The sequence below is a fragment of the Pollachius pollachius genome (assembly GCF_949987615.1).
Source record: "Pollachius pollachius genome assembly, chromosome: 6".
In the NCBI taxonomy this organism is placed as follows: Eukaryota; Metazoa; Chordata; class Actinopteri; order Gadiformes; family Gadidae; genus Pollachius; species Pollachius pollachius.
This window is the reverse complement of record NC_136939.1, coordinates 18,660,423-18,679,805: the sequence shown is the minus strand read 5'-3', so window position 1 is coordinate 18,679,805 and position 19,383 is coordinate 18,660,423. Positions and strand designations below refer to the sequence as shown.

At 43.1% G+C, this 19,383-nt stretch overlaps 1 protein-coding gene across 1 annotated transcript; it reads right to left on the bottom strand.

The window, feature by feature from the left end:
* Positions 1-83: 83 nt before the first annotated feature.
* Positions 84-19,383, bottom strand: sms (spermine synthase). Its single transcript, XM_079738020.1, has 11 exons — positions 19,213-19,383; positions 8,831-8,951; positions 6,520-6,607; positions 6,307-6,371; positions 4,773-4,948; positions 3,720-3,874; positions 2,693-2,782; positions 2,274-2,388; positions 1,824-1,903; positions 1,455-1,570; positions 84-1,020 (listed from the first exon to the last, which is right to left on the bottom strand). The coding sequence occupies exons 1-11, from the start codon at positions 19,256-19,258 to the stop codon at positions 990-992; spliced, it is 1,083 nt and encodes a 360-aa protein (XP_079594146.1). The 5' UTR covers positions 19,259-19,383; the 3' UTR covers positions 84-989.

Here is a 19,383-nt window from a genome sequence, read left to right as displayed (position 1 = left end):
ATTTTAAAAGATGCTATACATAATATTTAATCCATGGAGTACTGGTGTTGCGGTATGTGAATGTGATGACACTTCAGACACACTGGTACTGCAGGCATTTATTTTCATATTACTTTGGACAAAAGCAGTCAACACCCTTCTCTACTTCAGGTGCAGTCGGCCACTGTTCAACAAACTGTATAAAACCATATTTGTTGTTGAATAAATAAATATAACAATGGACCCCATGGTAAAAGCAAGCTAAATCCACCTCTTTCAAATTCAAAGAAAAAAAATTAAAAGATTTAAGCAGAAAACAAATGGAATCCAGCAGGAGGAACAAAAGGTGCCAAGTAACAAAAAAAACATTCAATAAAAACCAACACAAGCACAAAAGTATATTCTCCAACAACCATCCATTTCCCTTTAACAAAAATAACCAAACGCATCTGTCTCTTGGGCTGCGGTGGCGGCGGGACAGGGACATCCTGAGGACGAAGACTCGACTCAAGCCTCAGGTCACGAGGAACCTAACCCAACGGGGAACCCCCGCCCATACAGGCCACGCGCCGACGCCGGGCTGGGCGCGTGAGGCTGAAGGTGTCACAGTCTCACTGGGAGAACCCGAGGGACCGTCGCTGGGGCAGGTTGGGTCCGCTACTGGTACAGTGTACAGTGGGTCGTAGTAGTATTGGGAGGAACATAGTTTTGGTACCGTCACACCGATACCACTCTTATCGAGGTGCGCGTCGAGTTATGCTCATACGGCCGGAACACATGCAAATCAACGAAGGTAGAAGTGCAGGAAGCACACAAAGTAAATGAACCGTTAACATTAAATGGTAAAAACCAAACAATCACTGTTGTAGTTATTCTTGGGGTGGGACTAATATTTGAGGGGAGCTTGGTAAAACAGTGCCATCTCTCTCACTAGGGAGGAACTAAAGCAGCTTGGGGGCAGGGGGAGGGGGTTCTTCACATTCTGTTGGAGCTCCCGCTGAAGAAGTGACTCACTTCTTCCACACGGAGTAGAAAACCCAGCTGTTAGCCTTGTTAAGGAAAGAATACACAGAAAGGAGTGACAGCTTCAACATAACTACACACCCCACCGCCTTGGGGTTTATTATCAGGCTGAACATGTTTTTTCCCCCCCGACGTGTCTGCAAAGACGGCAACAGGAGAGGCTCATCGGCGAAGCACCTCACAACTTCTCGATGCCTTAATCCTCCGCGAAGATTTCTGCTTACCGATCAAAAGATTTCTGCTTACAAATCAACCATTTGTGCTTAAGAGTTGAATTTCTATGCATTTGTTTTTAACTACTCCATTGATTATCGGCCCATACTGTGGGACACATTGGCGGTGGCGACAGTAAGTTACAGTCTAGCGCATGTGTGTTTGTCCGCGTGTACAGCGTGTTTGTATATACAGCGAGTGATGAGCGTGTGCGTGTGTTCAGGGCGAGAGAAGGATACAGCTCCATGTAGGAGGGCACACACACCACCTCCTTGCTGAAGTCCACAGGACAGGACAGCTTCTGCAGCTGCTCTTCGTACAGATTCAACGCCTCCGTCAGGTTCGCACAGTTACCCTGGCAACCACACAGCGCCACGTCCTCATCAGCACCACCAAAGTAACCATGTCCCCATAGTCAAGTATCATCCCCATAATGTGATTAGAATGATTGTTGATTATCACCAGTCAAGTTTTATGGCTATAATAAGATTATACAGAACCCATTATGACAACACACACACACACACACACACACACACACACACACACACACACACACACACACACACACACACACACACACACACACACACACAAAGAGAGCTTACCTGTGTGAAATACTTTCCACTGGGGCGCAACACCTTGATGGACAGGTCTAAAATGAGACGCAGGAACTCCCACGTTGAATCTAGGATAAAGAGTAGCCCAAAGAAGCCCTTAACAAAACTTCAAATGTGATCAGACTAATTAAGTCAAATGTGGCCTCCCTTTGCCAAGGTCAGACTGTATAAAACGCCTGACATTACACTTTAAACTACTGTTTGTTTCGGTTATTAATATTATCAACATTTATTCTGACAAACAAACAGCTGTATCTTAGGAAATTTGCATAACAATCGTTGACTCACGTATTTGCCAGAGAAAGCCCTCTGGCATTTCTTCACAACATTCAACAAGCAGGCATATATTTGTTTCCTTGTGCTTTGAAGGGAGTTGTGGGTCTGGTTGAGCTGGAAAAAAGTAATGAAGAAAGATGCTGACACACACGCCACACACACCTTCTTCAGGCAATGTCGATATGGGGACCGCCGTGAGGTCATTGATGACATAGTCGAAGGTCCGCCCCTCCGCCACGTACTTCTTGAGCACAGGAACGCAGTCCTCCACCAGCACCTGGACGACACACACACACACACACACACACACACACACACACAGTGACATTTAAATAATATACACTGGAACAAAGCCATGGGTTAAACACACACACACGAGACGACACTTAAAGGAGACATATTATACCACCAGGAGTGTGATTAGCAGTTACAAGCAGTTTAGAAAATCTGCGTCTTATGTCACCTGTAAATCCAAACAGGCTAGCTGACTAACAAGTAACAGACATAGAACCAATGGGCTGAATTGCCAGTGAGGACGACCCAGAGTGCATGCAGCGCTACACGGTCATAGTTCAGCTCACCTGATAACAATCTCCGGTGAGGCTGTCCAAGATGTCTCCGCACGTCTTCCTCATGTGCTGTCGGCAGCCATCGATAACCGCCTCGTCAATGTGAAGGTGGTGTTAAGGTTCACTGGACCATGGAGGAATGTCAATAGCGACCACTAAGGGGGGAATGGCTCAACCACTAAGGCCTGAAGGGCTCGACAAAACCATTCTTGTTTTGTTTTGAATGTGTTAACACTAAATATTTGATTCTTGAGATAGTGGTCTCTGCCAAACAGCTCGTGAGCAGTACACTCTGCCCCGAGAGCAGCCGGCTATCTCTTCATGACCTCAAAGTGCCTTCTAATATACTCCTCGACGTCACGACCAAGGGACACCGGAGGCGAGGTGTGTCTGGATGTGTGGGGCTCCTTGGGGCAGGGTTAGATAAACAGTTGTGGTCAGTCTTAAAACCTTTAAGCCGTATTGTACTTGTACATTGCACTTATTCAAGGTACTTAATTTTGTAGCATCTACAGTAGCTGCTATCGCTGCTTTACACGGGGAATGGGTTAGCCTAGCGATTGTAATACTTGCACTTGGTTCTATGCACGTCTTTACTGTACCGACAGCGATATATTGTTTCACTTCTTATGACAAATGTACTTATTGTAACAAATGCACTTATTGTAAGTCGCTTTGGATAAAAGCTTCTGCTAAATGCCCTCAATGTAAATGTATTGTTTTGCTTGGAATCATTATTTTGTTTGCAATACAAAATGTTTCACTTTCGACAAAAATACGCAAATGGCACCCTCATAGGACGGGCCCAACGCCAACCAAATGGCACCAAGTGCAGACCATCAGACGGCCTGACCACAGGGGGGAAGCTGCCGCCATGGTCTTAGCTGCTGAGATTCTGGTTATGTTCTCATTCCACCTTCTCCGGGGATGGTAAAATGGATTACACAGCTCTTAAGTAAAAAAAAAAAAAAAAAGAACTGAACTTGTCCCCAGTGAGACTTCATCTCAAGATGTAACGCCCCACGGCACAGAAGGATATCTCCAACATGGTGATCATCTTTGGCTTCAGTTTGACCGTCTCGGCTAGGATCCCTCCATCTCCGCCGCCCAGGATCAGGACCTCCTTCCCCTCATAGCTCTCCCGCCCGCCCCCCATGATGGCCTGGGTGTAGGCCAGGTCGCTGTCGGCCATGTCTGGAACGGAAGAAAACACATGAGGTAAGGATTTGTGAATTTAGCACCTGTGCTCTGAGGACAGCAGACACAATTCTGTCTGACGACAGGGAGTAACTGCCGCCAGAGTCTCTGATTTGGTGATTCTGGTCAATTCTGAACAATTGTGTCTGCTGCAATCGATTAATATGTGCAAACACGCCGTCCTAATCTAGACACGTCGAACAGTGTACCCTGAAGGGCATTTCAAATGGAGCTAAAAGAGGATCACTCTCCATGTCAGAATTGAGCATCTTGGCCTTCAGCCTAGCACTGCGCTATACCCTTCCCCTTGGCACCGCTCCCACCGTTATCAATAAAGGCACATCGCCAGTTGGCATGCCAAAGACAATCCTAATTATAACATTATCATTATTTACCAGAATCCTTTAATAACCAAGTTTTATTGAAAAAAAAGATGTATGCTTTTGGTAAACAAGGACGATAATATTAATTCCAGAGAAAAAAAAAAGTGAATCAGGGGGAAGGCTGAAAACTAAGTGACAATACAAATATAACGTATTTGAGAAAGGAATGGAAAGAAAAACACCTTCACACCAAACAATCACCAGTTTTTTTATAACACCAAACTACGACACACACGCACACACCAAACAAACATCATCAAACCAACTTTCACACATGAAAGACACCAAATTCACCATAAAACCAAACCATCACCGTAACACCAAGCAAACTAACCAATCATCATAACACCCAATTAAAACCAAACACCAAACCAACACCTATCAACAGTACATCAAAATATCACATTTGACCAAAAAACCGCAATCACCTTCACACCAAACAAACAACATCCCATGAAGAAAACAAGTCACCAGACCAACACAGAACGGTCCCACGCTCTGACTGTACTTACTGACGTCCCCATTGAGGACCAACATGTTCCCAAACTGCTGCGAGTGTAGTATCTTGATGTTCTGATAGGCCGAGTCCTTGTCGTACAGCACATGGTCGATGTCGTACTCCACCAGCCGCCCATCCGCAGTGGGCCAGTAGCGGTCCACGGAGGCCCCGCGGCTGATAGCTGGGAGTCTGACCACACATAGGTAGGATTACCGTCTGTACAGAGCCCTCTATACTTCTTATCTGTCATTGTAGACATGTCATCTGGAAAACCTTAAATACCAATACACGGTCGCACATAACTCATCTATTGTCTACAGAACTGCCCAGAATACTGTGCTCAACCTGCTTGAGCACAGTACACCTGTTGTATTTAATGCTTCTTTTGCACTTCTGGTGGGATGTCAATTACATTTCATTTGCTCTGTACCTGTACTTTGCTAAATGACAATTAAGTTGAATCTCATCCTCTCTCGTCTCATGTACTATCCAGTCATTCAGCAGACACTTTAATCCAAAGCATTTTTATGAAAGGTCATCAACGCTAGAAATGTGGACTGCCAGTCAATTGTGAGTGAAAGTAAACAGTACAAAACCTGTGGGGAAAAGATCTTTCGAAGAGTCGTTTGGGATTCCCAAGGAGAACACCCTTGATTGGACTGAATTTGCAACGCTTAGACCGTTTTGATTGTCTTTGTGGTGCATTTCCTACAGGCATGTTGCTTACACCCATGGTGGTAGTCAACAGTTTAGCTTATTTTTTTATTGTCATTATATCATTGCTGGCACTGGCGCCGTGTGCTAGAATGGCGCAACCATTTTGCGTGACGCTACTTGCTTTCCCGTGCCCAGTTCCATTATATCTTTATATCTTTTAATTATATCTTTTCTGGATTGCTTCAACCGCACACAGACTGTGCAGAACATGTGCATTGACAGCAGCGTGTTGGAGCATGTCGGTAAACAGAGCTACAGGCCCAACTGCATGTTCCACCTCTAACCAAATCACCCTTGCCCATCTGCTTCGCAATGATAACACACACACACACACATTTGTTTTATTATAGGGAGGGAATCGTTTCAGGCAGTTTCCTCTCTATGGAGAAAGGAGATGTTTGCGTTTGCCAGGTACATTTTGAGTGTGGCATTTCCATACTTCAATACAGCGGTTGAAAAGCATTCAGTGCCAATCTGCGCCTGGGCATATCAGAGTTCAGCATGAACGCCGGCTGCCGGTATATTGGGCGTTTCCATAAGACGTGTTGTTCACAAGTCACTAAGACACTGGGCCCCCTTAGTTATTAATTCTGGTAACGCTTATAGCCCTTGAGGGGAACTGAGACAACCTCGGCTGACTCAACACGCAGCAATACCAGCTACTCCCTGAGATACCTGAAAGGGGTACTGGCATTCCTATCTCCAGCTGTGCCTCAAGGACGTTTCCCTGATTTGATACTCTCTTTACCCTTTATTATAATAAACTCTTTAATCAACACTTGAAAACGAAATACTTCAACATGTAACAAAATTTCTTTTACACCACCCACCTTTTGACTCTGGTAATAATGCCCCGTAGAAGGTTCTCTAACTTTGTTTCCAGTGCATTTAAAAGCTGTGGGACAAAAAAAAGAACCCCTTTAACATTTGAACACTTTGCACAATTACATTTTGTCTTGACAGGCAAGCAATAGGTCATCACGTCAAGTCAATTCAAATTATGATGAATACATAAAATGATCATCAAATATCTGAGCACCTACATTGTCTACTTGAGCGCTGTCGTCGCCTTCGTAACACTGGAGATCAACAGTGACCAGCCCGTGTGTGTGCACACGCAGAACGACAAATCTGGTGAGAAAGAAGATAATGACAAGTGAAACGATTTAGAGAGGCCATTTTGTTTGGTGTCTAGAACGTTGTGATCCAAACTGAAAAGTAGATGGCTCATTTTTTATTTTTTTTTTACATACAGTGGCGTCCAAAAGGGAAATGATATGGTAGAAACAAAAACGGCACTATGAAACCGCCTTTTCAGTTTGGTTTTATGCCACCATTATATGTCTCAATTATTGTACTATCTATCCCTGCAAGGAGGCATCCCTCTTATGTGTTTTACTTTAGAGGGGTTGGGGGGGGGGGGGGGGCTATGCAAATACAACTGTGGAATTTAAAACCTGAAATACAATATGCCCTTCAAAACGGCTCCTCCCAGGCTACAGGGTACAGGTTTGGCCAGGAGCCAACACGTACAGATTACAAAAGAGTGCCGAGAAGGCTTCATGGAATGTAGCCCAGTCGTCAGACCATCCAACAGCTTTGTGTTGAGAGGGAATCATGTTTGATCAAGGTCAGTTTGCACTGCCGACTACAGACAGTGACCAAACGACTAGCAAACATTAATTTTCAATGGAATCCCAGCAGCACAGATAGGGTGGAGTCTGGGCCAAGACCAACATCAGCGGACTTCAACTTGATGTCAACTTCCAATAAGGATTTTGGGTTAATGAAAAAAAAAAATCTGATTTCACGGACAGATAATACATAGGGTACAGAGATGTTGCTCCCTTACATCCATTGTGATCGCCTATGTTCTGAAACGCAAACCAGTAGCCTCTGGCTCAATATCAGCCCTAGGCAGTGGCGGCTGGTGAATTTTAAAGTGAGGGAGGAAGGACTGCGTGCTTGGTTGACATTGGCCTGCTAGCACTGTTAGTGGAGGGATAATTATGTGAATTGATACAAATCCACCAGTGCCAGCGTTATACTTTGAAAGCTCGTTGGCAGCATGTCTTGGACTACAAGGGCAGAAGGAAAGGATGCAAAGCCAATTAGTCAAATCAAGCCTACTCTTGATTTGTAAAACTAAATAAAAAACTCTGGGACTATCATTGGGCCTATTTTTGCCCTCAATGACTGAAGCTATTGGTTGTAATTTGGTTGTAATGTTTATTTTCAGCTACAATTGTTTTAAGAAAAATGAAGACACAAGACCGAAAGTGATGCCATTTAAAATGCATCATGCTCTGATTCATTCACTAACATCCTTTCCACAATATCAAACAGAGCGGTCAGAGTAACAAACAATTAAAAGAACAACAAGAACATTAATTGACAACTATTTACATGGGCTGTAAGCCTAACATTTTTTGAGGCAAATGTGGATGTTAATGGATGTTTCAGAATGTTGGTCATGGTGTTAAGCCAATTAAGATTGAGGGACTTCATTTATAGATCAAGTCAATCGTCCTCGTGGGCTCCGCAGCCCGGCCACGGGCAGCCCTGCCCGGCCACGGGCTCCGCGGCCAGCTCCACAGCCCTGCCCGGCCGCGGACTCCGCGGCCAGCTCCACAGCCCTGCCCGGCCGCGGCCGCGCTAGCAGCCCGGCCACGCGCTACGGAAATGCCAATATAAGCGAACAGAGCCGCACTGTACTGCAACGAACAGTAGCGCACCGCTCGGTGGAAACGAGGCATATGACTGAGCGGATTCGTTGGTTCTCGTAGTCTAGACTGGAGGGGATAACTCCTCCCTCCGGGCTGTTCCACAGCCAGGGCTCCTGCTTATTGGTTCATAGCGCAGTGAGGGCTCCTTCTTATTGGTTCATAGCGGAGCCAGGGCTCCAGCCTATTCGTGAATAGATGTAGGCAGGATCCAGATCCCTTAGCTAGTCACACCCACTCAGAGGAGGACTTTCCTCCTCTCTCCCATTGAACCCCATGTTATTCACCGGCCACCAACACTTTCGGGGAAATGAATGGGAGTTGTCAATAGGCGATAGGGGGTGCTAATGTCCCTTTACCCAGGGCAACAAACTATTTAAAGGGTATTAATTCATTACAGTAGTCTGGGCAAGCTACATTTTGTTGACAATAAAAAGCTACATTTTTTATTCTCAACAATTTTAAGGAGGATCTTCCTCCCTCTCCTCACTGGAGAAGCCTCCACTGGCCAGAGGTAACCCCCGGCCAAGGACTTGGCAGCCACCCTCTGATGTCGTCGTCTGAATGTAACTGCGGAAGTGTGTGTGCATGAGTTCACCAAAATGACTTTGATAGTCAAAATTCAACTGACCTTCCCTTTTTGCCTACGAAGGTAGCAAGGTGTCCGTGTCCCTCTGTGTCGTGGACAGTCTCTGTCATTTCCTGCTCCTGAAATATGGATTGTAGACCATGGACTGTCGAAGTACAGTCAGCTGGAGAGAAACCAAAGCACAGGGTCAAAAAGACGACAAGCAGCCGTTTATTATACTAAAATGACGTGCTTACCATTTGCAAAAGTAGATCAATGGAGGTATAGATTTATATAACTGGCTAAACCTAGTGTTTTAAAACTGCGATCCCAGCAGCAATTTTCAGTAATGTTGAAATTTATTTATTCCCACAAATGCTATACCTTCCTGGTACCATTATCCATAAAGAGCTTTCAAAGTTCGTAGATGATACAATTCTCAACTTTGTCTCCCAAAACCAATATTTGAGCATGTCGTTGAACACAGAACACAGATGTTCAATAAAGTCTAGTCAAACCGAAGCTTCACCTTGTTAGCATACATTATGCAGTAGGCCGGTAACCGCAAGGTTGCTAAATTAATCCCCGGCTCCTCCTAGCTGAGTGTCGAGGTGTCCCTGATCAAGGCACCTTACCCTAACTGCTTCTGACGAGCTGGCTGTCACCTTCGCCTTTGGTGTGTGAATGGGTGTATGAATGGGTGATTGCTATCAATCACAGTGATCTATACATTGTGTAAATAAACACAAGTTTTGAACTATTCATGATCCCAATGCGGATTTCAGGCATTCATATGTATCTAGACAAAAACAGCGAGTGGCGAAAGAAACAGGGTAACGTAACTTAATACAATGGTTTCATATGGTTACGTATTCTATCTTTGCAAATAGTTGGAAATAACATCAAAGACTGACTAAAGCCAATCTTTGATTAAGTGCTTTAGCGATCCACAACATTCATAAACCATGACTATATTCAGCTCAGGCTACGATTCCACAGAGGCATGTTCTGAAAGGTTGTCTGTCAAATCGTAAATATCCTGTGCCATTCACGTCAACTCCTAGCAAGAGACATCGAAAGCTTTTTCAAGTCCTATCCATCTATATCTACATATAACACACACACACACACACACACACACACACACACTACCCTCCATCATCCACTGATTCACCAACAGCTGGGTAAGGAATATTGAATCACCAGTTCTCCAGTTATCTGGAGCCTGGAATTTAGGACTTTTCCATGACAGTAATAGAATCACAGGTCCTTGATGGCAGATGCCCTTAAACTGTATCGAGTGTGTATTATTGACTGTAATAGCAGAAGTTTGATATGCTACTGTTCCGTCTGCACGAATAGTGGTTTGGATCTGGTCTATATTTTTCTGAGATGGTAAATAATGGTTATTCCTACACCTTTGAATGCAATCTCTTTGATCTCACAGGGACCAGCTCTACACTACAAGAGACGAGTGAAAAGGGCTGAACATAAACTACCATCCCGTTCCTTTCAAACCCCAGTGTTCCAAAATCAACGGTAAACTGAGCGAGCTGCGCTTTAATGTATTTTTTTTTAAGAAATGACTTGTGCCGTGTATTAAAAAACATTGATTCTTTATTTTAACAATTCCGACAATAATAAGAAAACGTACAAAACAATTACTGACAATTCCCTACTATAAAACTACTGTTTGATAACAACCCTGCCTTGGGGCTTACAGGAGGAATACCAGAATATACAAAAACTGGAAAAGCTGGAAAAAGGGGAAAGGGGAAAGGGGAAAATCATAGAGTCCCGTTGTTCATTCATTATTTTTTTTGTCTTGTAGGTCCTGTAACGTAATGTTGTGTCCCTCGAGTCGCGTCACGGCATTTGAATCAAATCAATCCAATCACTGCAGCGTGTCCACCAATGTTTTTGAATGGAATTGTAAGCAAACAGGTATTACAAGTAAAACAAGTGAAGTCTGGCAATTAACTTTGCTCGCGAGGATGGCTGAACTGGCGTATAGGGGGGAACACAACCTCAATGGCCAATGGTTTGATAACAACCCTGCCTTGGGGCTTACAGGAGGAATACCAGAATATACAAAACTGGAAAAGCTGGAAAAGGTGGTGTTCCGCAGACCATCTCTGCTTTTGTAGTACTTTGTTCTAAATAAAAGGCTTAAAGGGGACATATTGTGAAAACAACACTTTTCCTGGGATTTGGGGTGTTGTTTTGGGTCTCTGGTGTTCCCACACCAGGGCTCCAGAGTGTGACCAATTTGGTCGCACATGCGACCAAAATATTTAAGGGTGCGACTTATATTTTTTATAGGTCGCACTGGTGCACCTGACGCTGCCCGGGTGAAAAAATAAATTTCCTTCGCAATCCGTCATCTCTCTGTGTTATCCTGTAATCTAATTCACACTCATGGTTAGGGATGGGGATCGTAACCCGGTTCTATCAAGGACCCGGTTCCACTTTTTTCAAAACCCGAAAATCATAGAGTCCCGTCGTTCATTTTTTTTTTTGTCTTGTAGGTCCTGTAACGTAATGTTGTGTCCCTCGAGTCGCGTCCAGCATTTAAATCAAATCAATCCAATCACTGCAGCGTGTCCACCAATATTTTTGAATGGAATTGTAGGCAAACAGGTATTACAATTAAAACAAGTGAAGTCTGGCAGTTAACTTTGCTCGCGAGGATGGTTGAACGGGCGTATAGGGGGGAACACAACCTCAATGGCCAAGCACATTAGCATTGTGCATCAAATAAAGACCAAATGCTTTACCTTCGACTGTCTCCGAGTTGAAAAGACTGTCTCCTCCCTCTCCTGTCGCACCACAGACAGGCCAGTCTTAATCATCCACTCAAACTACGAGCGGTAATCGCACACACAGACATTGTCGCTAGTCCCGTCAGTTAAAAACAGTAATCCAATTGTGAAATCGGTGTTGTAATCAGCAGCATACAAGCTAGTTATCTTAAAAAGTAAATAAAGTTTCAGATGTGCTGCGTGATGATGTGTTGAGGTTGGCTCAGTAAAACGACTGTTATCATGATGCGTTCAAATGTAACAGAGAAACGGTAAATTGAGTTTTTGGTGAGAAATATGGTAATACTGTATTACTCATGTTTCTGTATTACTAATACAGTTGTATAGTGCTCTAATCATTTTATTTTATATAACTAAAACTACTGATGTCAATATTTATTAAGAATTACATATTTAATTTAAAATGCAATTATTTATTTCCTAAATATTTTCCTCATCACTAAAAACGCTTTGTATTTCCACCAATTAATAGAAAAGTATCGATAGTGGTATCGATAAAGAATTGGATCGTTAAGGAGTATCGAAAATGGTATCGATATCAATAAATATTAATGATCCCCATCCCTACTCATGGTAGGATCATATCGTGGTCCAAACCAACAAGAGAAAGAGCTCGGTCGGTTCTCTGCCTCTGATTGGTTCTGGTCCTGTTCACTGCTTGTGTTTTTTTTAAAAATTGCGAACGACCTGAGCACCAGAGTAACTGAAACGGATCAAGAAAATAAACGCGACAAAAGAGTGGGAAAATTAAGCAAGTTAAAAACATAGAATGTTTTTTCATTCAAAAAAACTAAGCCTACTGTTCCAACCTGCCCTACTACTGAGAGTAGTTATTCAGAGAGTCTGAATCACCTGCACAAGCCCTTTTATTTGGAAATGTTTTATTTTGCTTCATTTTTTAGTTTTAAATGTTCCATTTCAGCTCAGTGAAATATTTCAAACACTTTATTTTTATTTTTAGATATAATTGTGCTTCAAATAAAGACAAGCATTTCTCTACACCTCATGCTGCGTTCCAGGGACACTTTTTAGCCCCTAAGTTACGAGTTGGAACTGGGAGTGAGTCGGTCTGGTACGAGTTCACGGGTAGTGAGTTGCGGGTTTGTCTGCCGTTCCAGGGCATGTTAAAGGCGACGCAATAAAAAATTTGGTGCACCTAAATTTTGTGCTGGTGCACCTAAAAAAAACAGTTAGGCGCACCAGTGCCACCAACGCATAAAGTTAGTCTGGAGCCCTGTCCCACACGCATACAAACTTTGAAAAAAGTCTGTACATGATTTATGTGAGATATGCATTTTTGAAAGTACCCCGCCTAGTTACCAAACGAGCGAGTCCGTTTTGGTGCCCCCTACTACGTAGGAGGGCAGTTTAATATTATGGTGCGTTTTATTTTCCATCCGTCTCGGAGGTCCAAGGACGTTGCCTAGTGACACTCTTGATGAACACGCCTTTTCCGCGGACGGCAAACTTGCTTTCTCGGATGAGGTGCATTTTAGTATTCTCTGCGAACCGACTCGGACCTCGAATGTGACGTCAGGCCCACCCTTCAATCGTTTTATTATGTTTCGCTCGGTCGTTGGAGGAAAACATGGACGCCACCCGGAAAGCTGTTGTCGCGGTAGCATTGGCAGAGTACCAGGCGCTCCAAAATAGGCAATAGGCAGAGATACGGACGCAGTAAGGTATTGCAGTAATACGAGTGATTGAAATTGCCATTTAAACCACCAAAGCAGTCCAAGCACAATGAAAACAGTTCATACTTCAAGTCACACCGGGCGCAGCCATCTTGAATTCTGTCTCGGAATTTTGCTCGGCCTCCTCGGAGTTCATCCGAGCAAGCAAGTTCGCTGTCCGAGGAAAAGGGGCATGTTCATGCGTGTCGCTAGGCAACGTCCTTGGACCTCCGAGACGGATGGATAATAAAACGCACCATAGCAAGGATTCCGAGACAGAATTCAAGATGGCTGCGCCCAGTGTGACTTAAAGTATGAACTGTTTTCATTGTGTTTGGACCGCTTTGGTGGTTTAAATGGCAATTTCATTCACTCGTATTACTGCAATACCTTATTGCGTCCATATCTCTGCCTATGGCCTATAGCCTACTTATTTTGGAGTGTCCATGTTTTTCTCCAACGACAGAGCGAAACATAAAACGATTGAAGGGTGGGCGTGACGTCACATCCGAGGTCCGAGTCGGTTCGCAGAGAATACTAAAACGCACCATTACCTCCCACTTCTCCAACCCCCTCCAATCAAAGCATAGCTAAGATTTTGTGGACCAGCGGACAAGCAGCTCCGGCAGGGGGAACTCGGCGTCAGCCCGGCAGCTCAGCTCCGGGAGTACAATCCCTTTCTCTGCCGGACTGCCGCCGAGCTCCCCCCGCCGGAGCTTGGGCGGCAGTCCGGAGGAGAAGACAGAGGAGAAAGGAATTGTACTCCCCGAGCTTAGGTGCCGGACTGCCGTCGAGCTACCCTCGCCGGACTGCCGCCAGCTTTTCCGGCTACTCCATACTGAGAGTAGGGTCTGTCTGCGTCCTGCAAGACGGAGGCGTAACGTGTAGTAGGCGTAACTTGTAGTAGGAGGAGGCGTGTCTTGTACTTTTCTGAATCGCGGTCCACGGGAGCTCTTCCTCTTTTCGCGGTAAAAAAAGTCTTGTAAATCACGGGTCACACATTACGCGAGCTCTTCCTTGAAGTCGAACTCTGAAGTTAAGATCATGTCGGTTAGTAAAAAGAGGTGGATTACTAATCCCCCGTCTGTAGCCAGGAAGGCTTGCAGACACACCCTCAACATATTCCCAAATGTACCTTTTGCATATTTGAGCCTTTGTCTATCTAATAATTTGACTTTAAAGATGAAAGCTGCTTTCTAAGGTGCTAGCTATGTTTACATTACTTTACGACCTGCCACGTTTGAGATGCACACGTTTGAGATGCACACTGAACAGTCACAAAATACTATATACACTGTACAGGCTAGTAGATGTTGCTTGCTTCTTTCTGCCCTGAGTTTGCACAGTGCAACAGTGACGACGTAGCTGAGAAATCCATGTATTGAAGACCGACAAATGTACATAAAATGAAGGCTTGTAATGTGAACGCTATACTATGAAGGCTTTCTCATAAATATCCTCCTGTTAGTGACATTGCTCTTGTCTTGTTTCTATCAGTAATATTTATTTTAATTCATTGTTTTCTATCTCATGCAGGATCTTGAAAACATGCAGGAAGCGAGCAAGTGGCTAAAACAGATGAAGGAACAGAGCCTCTTCAAAAGGTGTAGTCCAGGTGCCGCGCTTCCTTGGCATGGAAGACAGCGAGGCTACAATCCCTAGAGAATTACATAGAAAATGGTGACTTTAATTGCTAAAGAAAAGCATGAAGTTATGGATCCTTTTCTATTTATGTTTGAGTATTATGAGGACATGCAATTGTTTTTTGGAAAACTTATAAAATAATACGACGATTTAACGATTTAAGTCCATTGTAGATTGTTTTAACCAAAATTTATTCAATAAAATTCTTTAAATTATTAATCTGTTGTCTTTTTGTTAATGGTATGAAGGGACAAAGTAGGCTTAACTTAAGCAGGTTCCCCACGTTAAACTGCTATATGCACTAGGCTACATTGTAAAATTGTAATAGGCTTCTTTTCTTAAATGCATATGATTCGGGAATGTCAGTTTTACGTAAGCCAGTAAGGCTATGATTAAGCTAATCATGAGCATATTTTTAAATGAGCGGGTCGGGTGCATTATTTTTATATAAGGCCTAATATTTGAGGTCCGAGTTACGGTCATTTATGTACCCGCGCACCACTGCTACATACAGATCACTTCCGCGATTTATAAAAGTACTAGACACGGCTCCTACTTCCATGATTTAGAAAAGTACAAAGCACGCCTCCTACTACAAGTTACGCCTACTACAAGTCACGCCTCCGTCTTGCAGGACGCAGACGGATACTATTGCATTCTGAAGGGACTGAAACAGAGGGGAATAGCGGTAGGGGAGATTTTTTTCTTAAAAGCTATTTCCAGCAAAAACATGTTTTCTGGAACTCAAATACTATGTTTACTTGTTGGGGAAAACACCATAATATGTCTCCTTTAAACTTTGGTCAGTGGTTCCTAGATCTCTTTCCTTGTTTAAGTTTAAGTGTTTCCACAACAACCCCTGCTATAGGAAGGAAGGAATCCAGGTCTTGGACGTAGACATTGACACATCCAATGAGGAGCAGTCAGTCTTCCTGCAACATACAGTATTCACATGTCAATTGAAGCAGTTACAAAAACGTTGAGATACAAAGAGGACATGATAAGCTGACAATATTTATGTGGCTACATTGAAAGAGCTGGCATATGTTTAACTTATTAATGTTTAGTGCATAAATCATTGAGCAATACATTTGTTCATTTAAACAGTCTTCCTCCTGTAAATACTAACTGTTGCATTCTTTTTAGGTCTCCCTATATATACTATGGTATGGTTATTAAAAGCTTTTGTGCTAATGCAATTACAACAAAGGTTTGGTTTAACCATGAATATGGCAATTACTTCCAATGCAGGATAGTTATACATAATTAGCAATTCATCCTGTTGCAACAGCTGTGTGTAATTCCAAACTTAGATTTCCACTCCAGTAATAACTGTTACAATACATACCCTATATACGGAAAACCGCGCTGGGCTGCCCTACAATTGAATTCTCCATATACCATTACGTACAGCTTTTTTTGGTAATCGACTCATCTAAACTAAGCAGGTTAAACGCTACTTTGACTAATGCTAGTCGCAGCTATTTCATTACTGAAAGGAATTTATGATTAAATGTAACGTGAATTAAACATTCATACATTACCTCGTTCATGAACATGATCGCTGCCGAGTGGCGTCAGATCGATTTTCAACCAAAATGGTTGGGAAGACAACTCCTCGCGCCGGTTTGCTCTGTTCGCCTATAGACACTAACACAGAGTCCCTCTGCTGCAGCGAATTTCAGCGATGCCAGCTTCTTCTAGAATAAATGGCTGAATCTGGCGAGGACGGGGCCATGTGTGTAACCTCTCACCCAGGCTTTACTCCTCATCTGAACAGTTGGGTATTGGACACATATTTCCGGACCCAGAAAGTGAACTGGAAACGCCAGACAAAGCCCGCCGGGAGAAACAGACGTCTGAGCATAGAGTAAGTGTTTGTTTTTTTACTAACACATTGGCTACAATAGTTTTGAGTCCCGGGGAACGTGACAATGTAGCTATCCGAAAGTATCCTTATTGGCAGAGCATAGGCTACGTTACGTTAGCTTGAAGTCTGTGTAAAGCTATATAGGCTACTCAAGGCATATTTTTTATTTTGCTTTGCTAATGTGGTTCTCTTTCTTTCTTAGACAGTATCGGCTACCTGTGCTGTCCAGGCCATCAGAGCTAATTACCCAGCACAAGATGTGCAGTACCGTGGCTACCAGGAGACAGTAGATGCTCAAGATGAGCTGTGACTATTTTGACTCTAGCAAACGCACCCTACACGTTTTATTTTTGTAAGTAGTTCACATTTTTTCGTGAATAAAACTTTAAATTCATGTTGGTTGTTGTGATTTGTTTACTAACCCAAGTGCTGTTACACTAAAGTAGGCCTACTGTATAAGATAAACACTTATTTCAACTAGGGAGAAAAGGTTGAGTACAAATACTTGATATGCTGAGCTACTGTAATTAGCAAAAAATTGTATGCTGTACAGTAATATAGAAATTATGCGTTTGAAAAAACGAGGGCAGAAGTAGTCAAACTAGTCAACGTATCACGGGGATATGTTTACACAAAGTTTGCTCGCGCTACCACTCGCGCTGGGACCATGGGTCCTTCCCCCTCAAAATGGAAACAGGCGGGCGGTGCAGCGAGCGCAATGCACTGTGGTAGTTTGAGGATTTCTTACTTTTGAGCCAGAGACACTTTCTGCCTTTTCTCAGGCTAGGATTAACCGATTTCAATTTTTTTTGCACATTTATAATACATAGAATTATTTACTTCATATAACCTTCATATCCCCACCGGTGAAGTATCCCTTTAAGAGAAAACTGATTCAATTCACACAAATCAATGAATCAGGAACTTACTTTCCAAACAACCATTGGAATCCTCGTTCAAACATGCGAATAAAGATACTTGATTTAACATTTATAAATATGGGGGCCTTATGGGATAGTTTATACTATAAACACCAGATGTATATTTTTGTTTTATTATATTATTTATTTTTTAAAAATCCCTCTTTCATGGTAGCATATTGCTCATTTAATCTCATCCAAATGGGAGAAACAGCATATAAAGTTTGTTTGGTTGTTTTAGTTGTGCTGAGACCATATAACAAAAGGTTAATGGATTTAACTTTTTATTTTTGCAGATTGGTTTTAAAACAGCATACCTTAATAGACACGTCTGCAACTATGTTATTGTTTAAATGCAAAATAATACACTTTTCATTCTAGCAGAGAACGCCTGCGAGCGAGGTTATATTCTAGGTCGGCCTGTGACCTAGAATGAGAGAGCACATCTGATTGGCTACAACGACATGGCTTCAACGACATCTGCCAAGTGCAGTGCAACACAGTATGAAATCCATAATTCTCCAACATAAAGCCGGGACCAAATTATTAGCGTTTAATTTTCAAATCCCCAATTATCATGGGTTGCAAAAGATTGGGAACTGTATTTGGCTCTTTTCTTTTCTTTTTTTAAACACAACCTAGTGGTTTACCGCACATCTGTGCGGTGCGCATAATGCCATGCTGCATGCAAAATAATGACCCAGTGCAACCCACATGCTTATTACACGTCCCAGCAATGCTGGGTCACCACCAACAATATGGTCCAGTAACCAATCAATCAACCAACCAATGATGCAGTCAATCGATCTTTACCCCTAAAAACACCACATTACATTACATTCCTTGTTAGGATGTACCCTTTTGTACCCAAACTTTAGGTTGAATAGACAGGTGTTCGTCTAGCACTAAGCAACAGCAGTAACGTTGCGAGTATTCCTGATAAAGTTTCTCCCTATATTGCGAGTCGTATCGAATTACCTTGAAAATACCAGGGGGAAATAAGTTTATACAGTGTGCAATTTATTTAAAAAGAATTTTAAAAAAAACACCAACAACTGCGTGCCAAACGTACTTTATGACACCTCCGCTGTTATTAATATAATTAGGAGAAGTAAAAATGTGCGTGATGATGCAGATGCGAACTCGTGTCGGCAGAAACGTGAATTTTAGCGGACAGCTAATAATGCTACATGCTAAGCACATTATTGACAGTCTGAAAGTAACCTAAAGACATCAGGGTTTGACTGTCATTATCGGCGCCGTTTCATATGAGCTGGATGTGTTTTCTGAAATAAACTATCGCGCTTACGATGAACCACAGTAGCGGGTTTGTCACAAAGTAAAGACGCCACATTGCAGGATTCGTTTCATCCCGAAGCCCGTGTTTCCATTACAATAATCTTTTAACATGCAACCTAGCACATTAATGCGGGCTAGCTAGCTAGCATAATGTGTTCTGCTGCAGTGCCCGTTACCGGCATGTCGCACAACAAATCCGGTACTCGTTGTTTCTTACCTGGGGCAGAGAGCTTGAAGTCAAGGGTATAATGTCGCAAAGCCATAATTGCCTACAACCATCAGCCATGCCTGGGTTAGCAGGCAGCCGGCGGTAAACGGGTAATCGCGGGGATTGAGAGCACAGAGCAAGGGTCCTATCAGTTGCGTGTGCGGTGTGCTGGAAGCTACA

Excerpts from the sequence above, each read along its gene's own strand:
- sms (XM_079738020.1), bottom strand. The coding sequence starts at position 19,258 with ATGGCTTTGCGACATTATACCCTTGACTTCAAGCTCTCTGCCCCAG. Across the intron at positions 4,949-6,306 it reads ATTATTACCAGAGTCAAAAG|ACTCCCAGCTATCAGCCGCG; the intron begins GTGGGTGGTGTA and ends ATGTGTGGTCAG. Across the intron at positions 2,783-3,719 it reads AGATGATCACCATGTTGGAG|ATTGACGAGGCGGTTATCGA; the intron begins ATATCCTTCTGT and ends CACCACCTTCAC.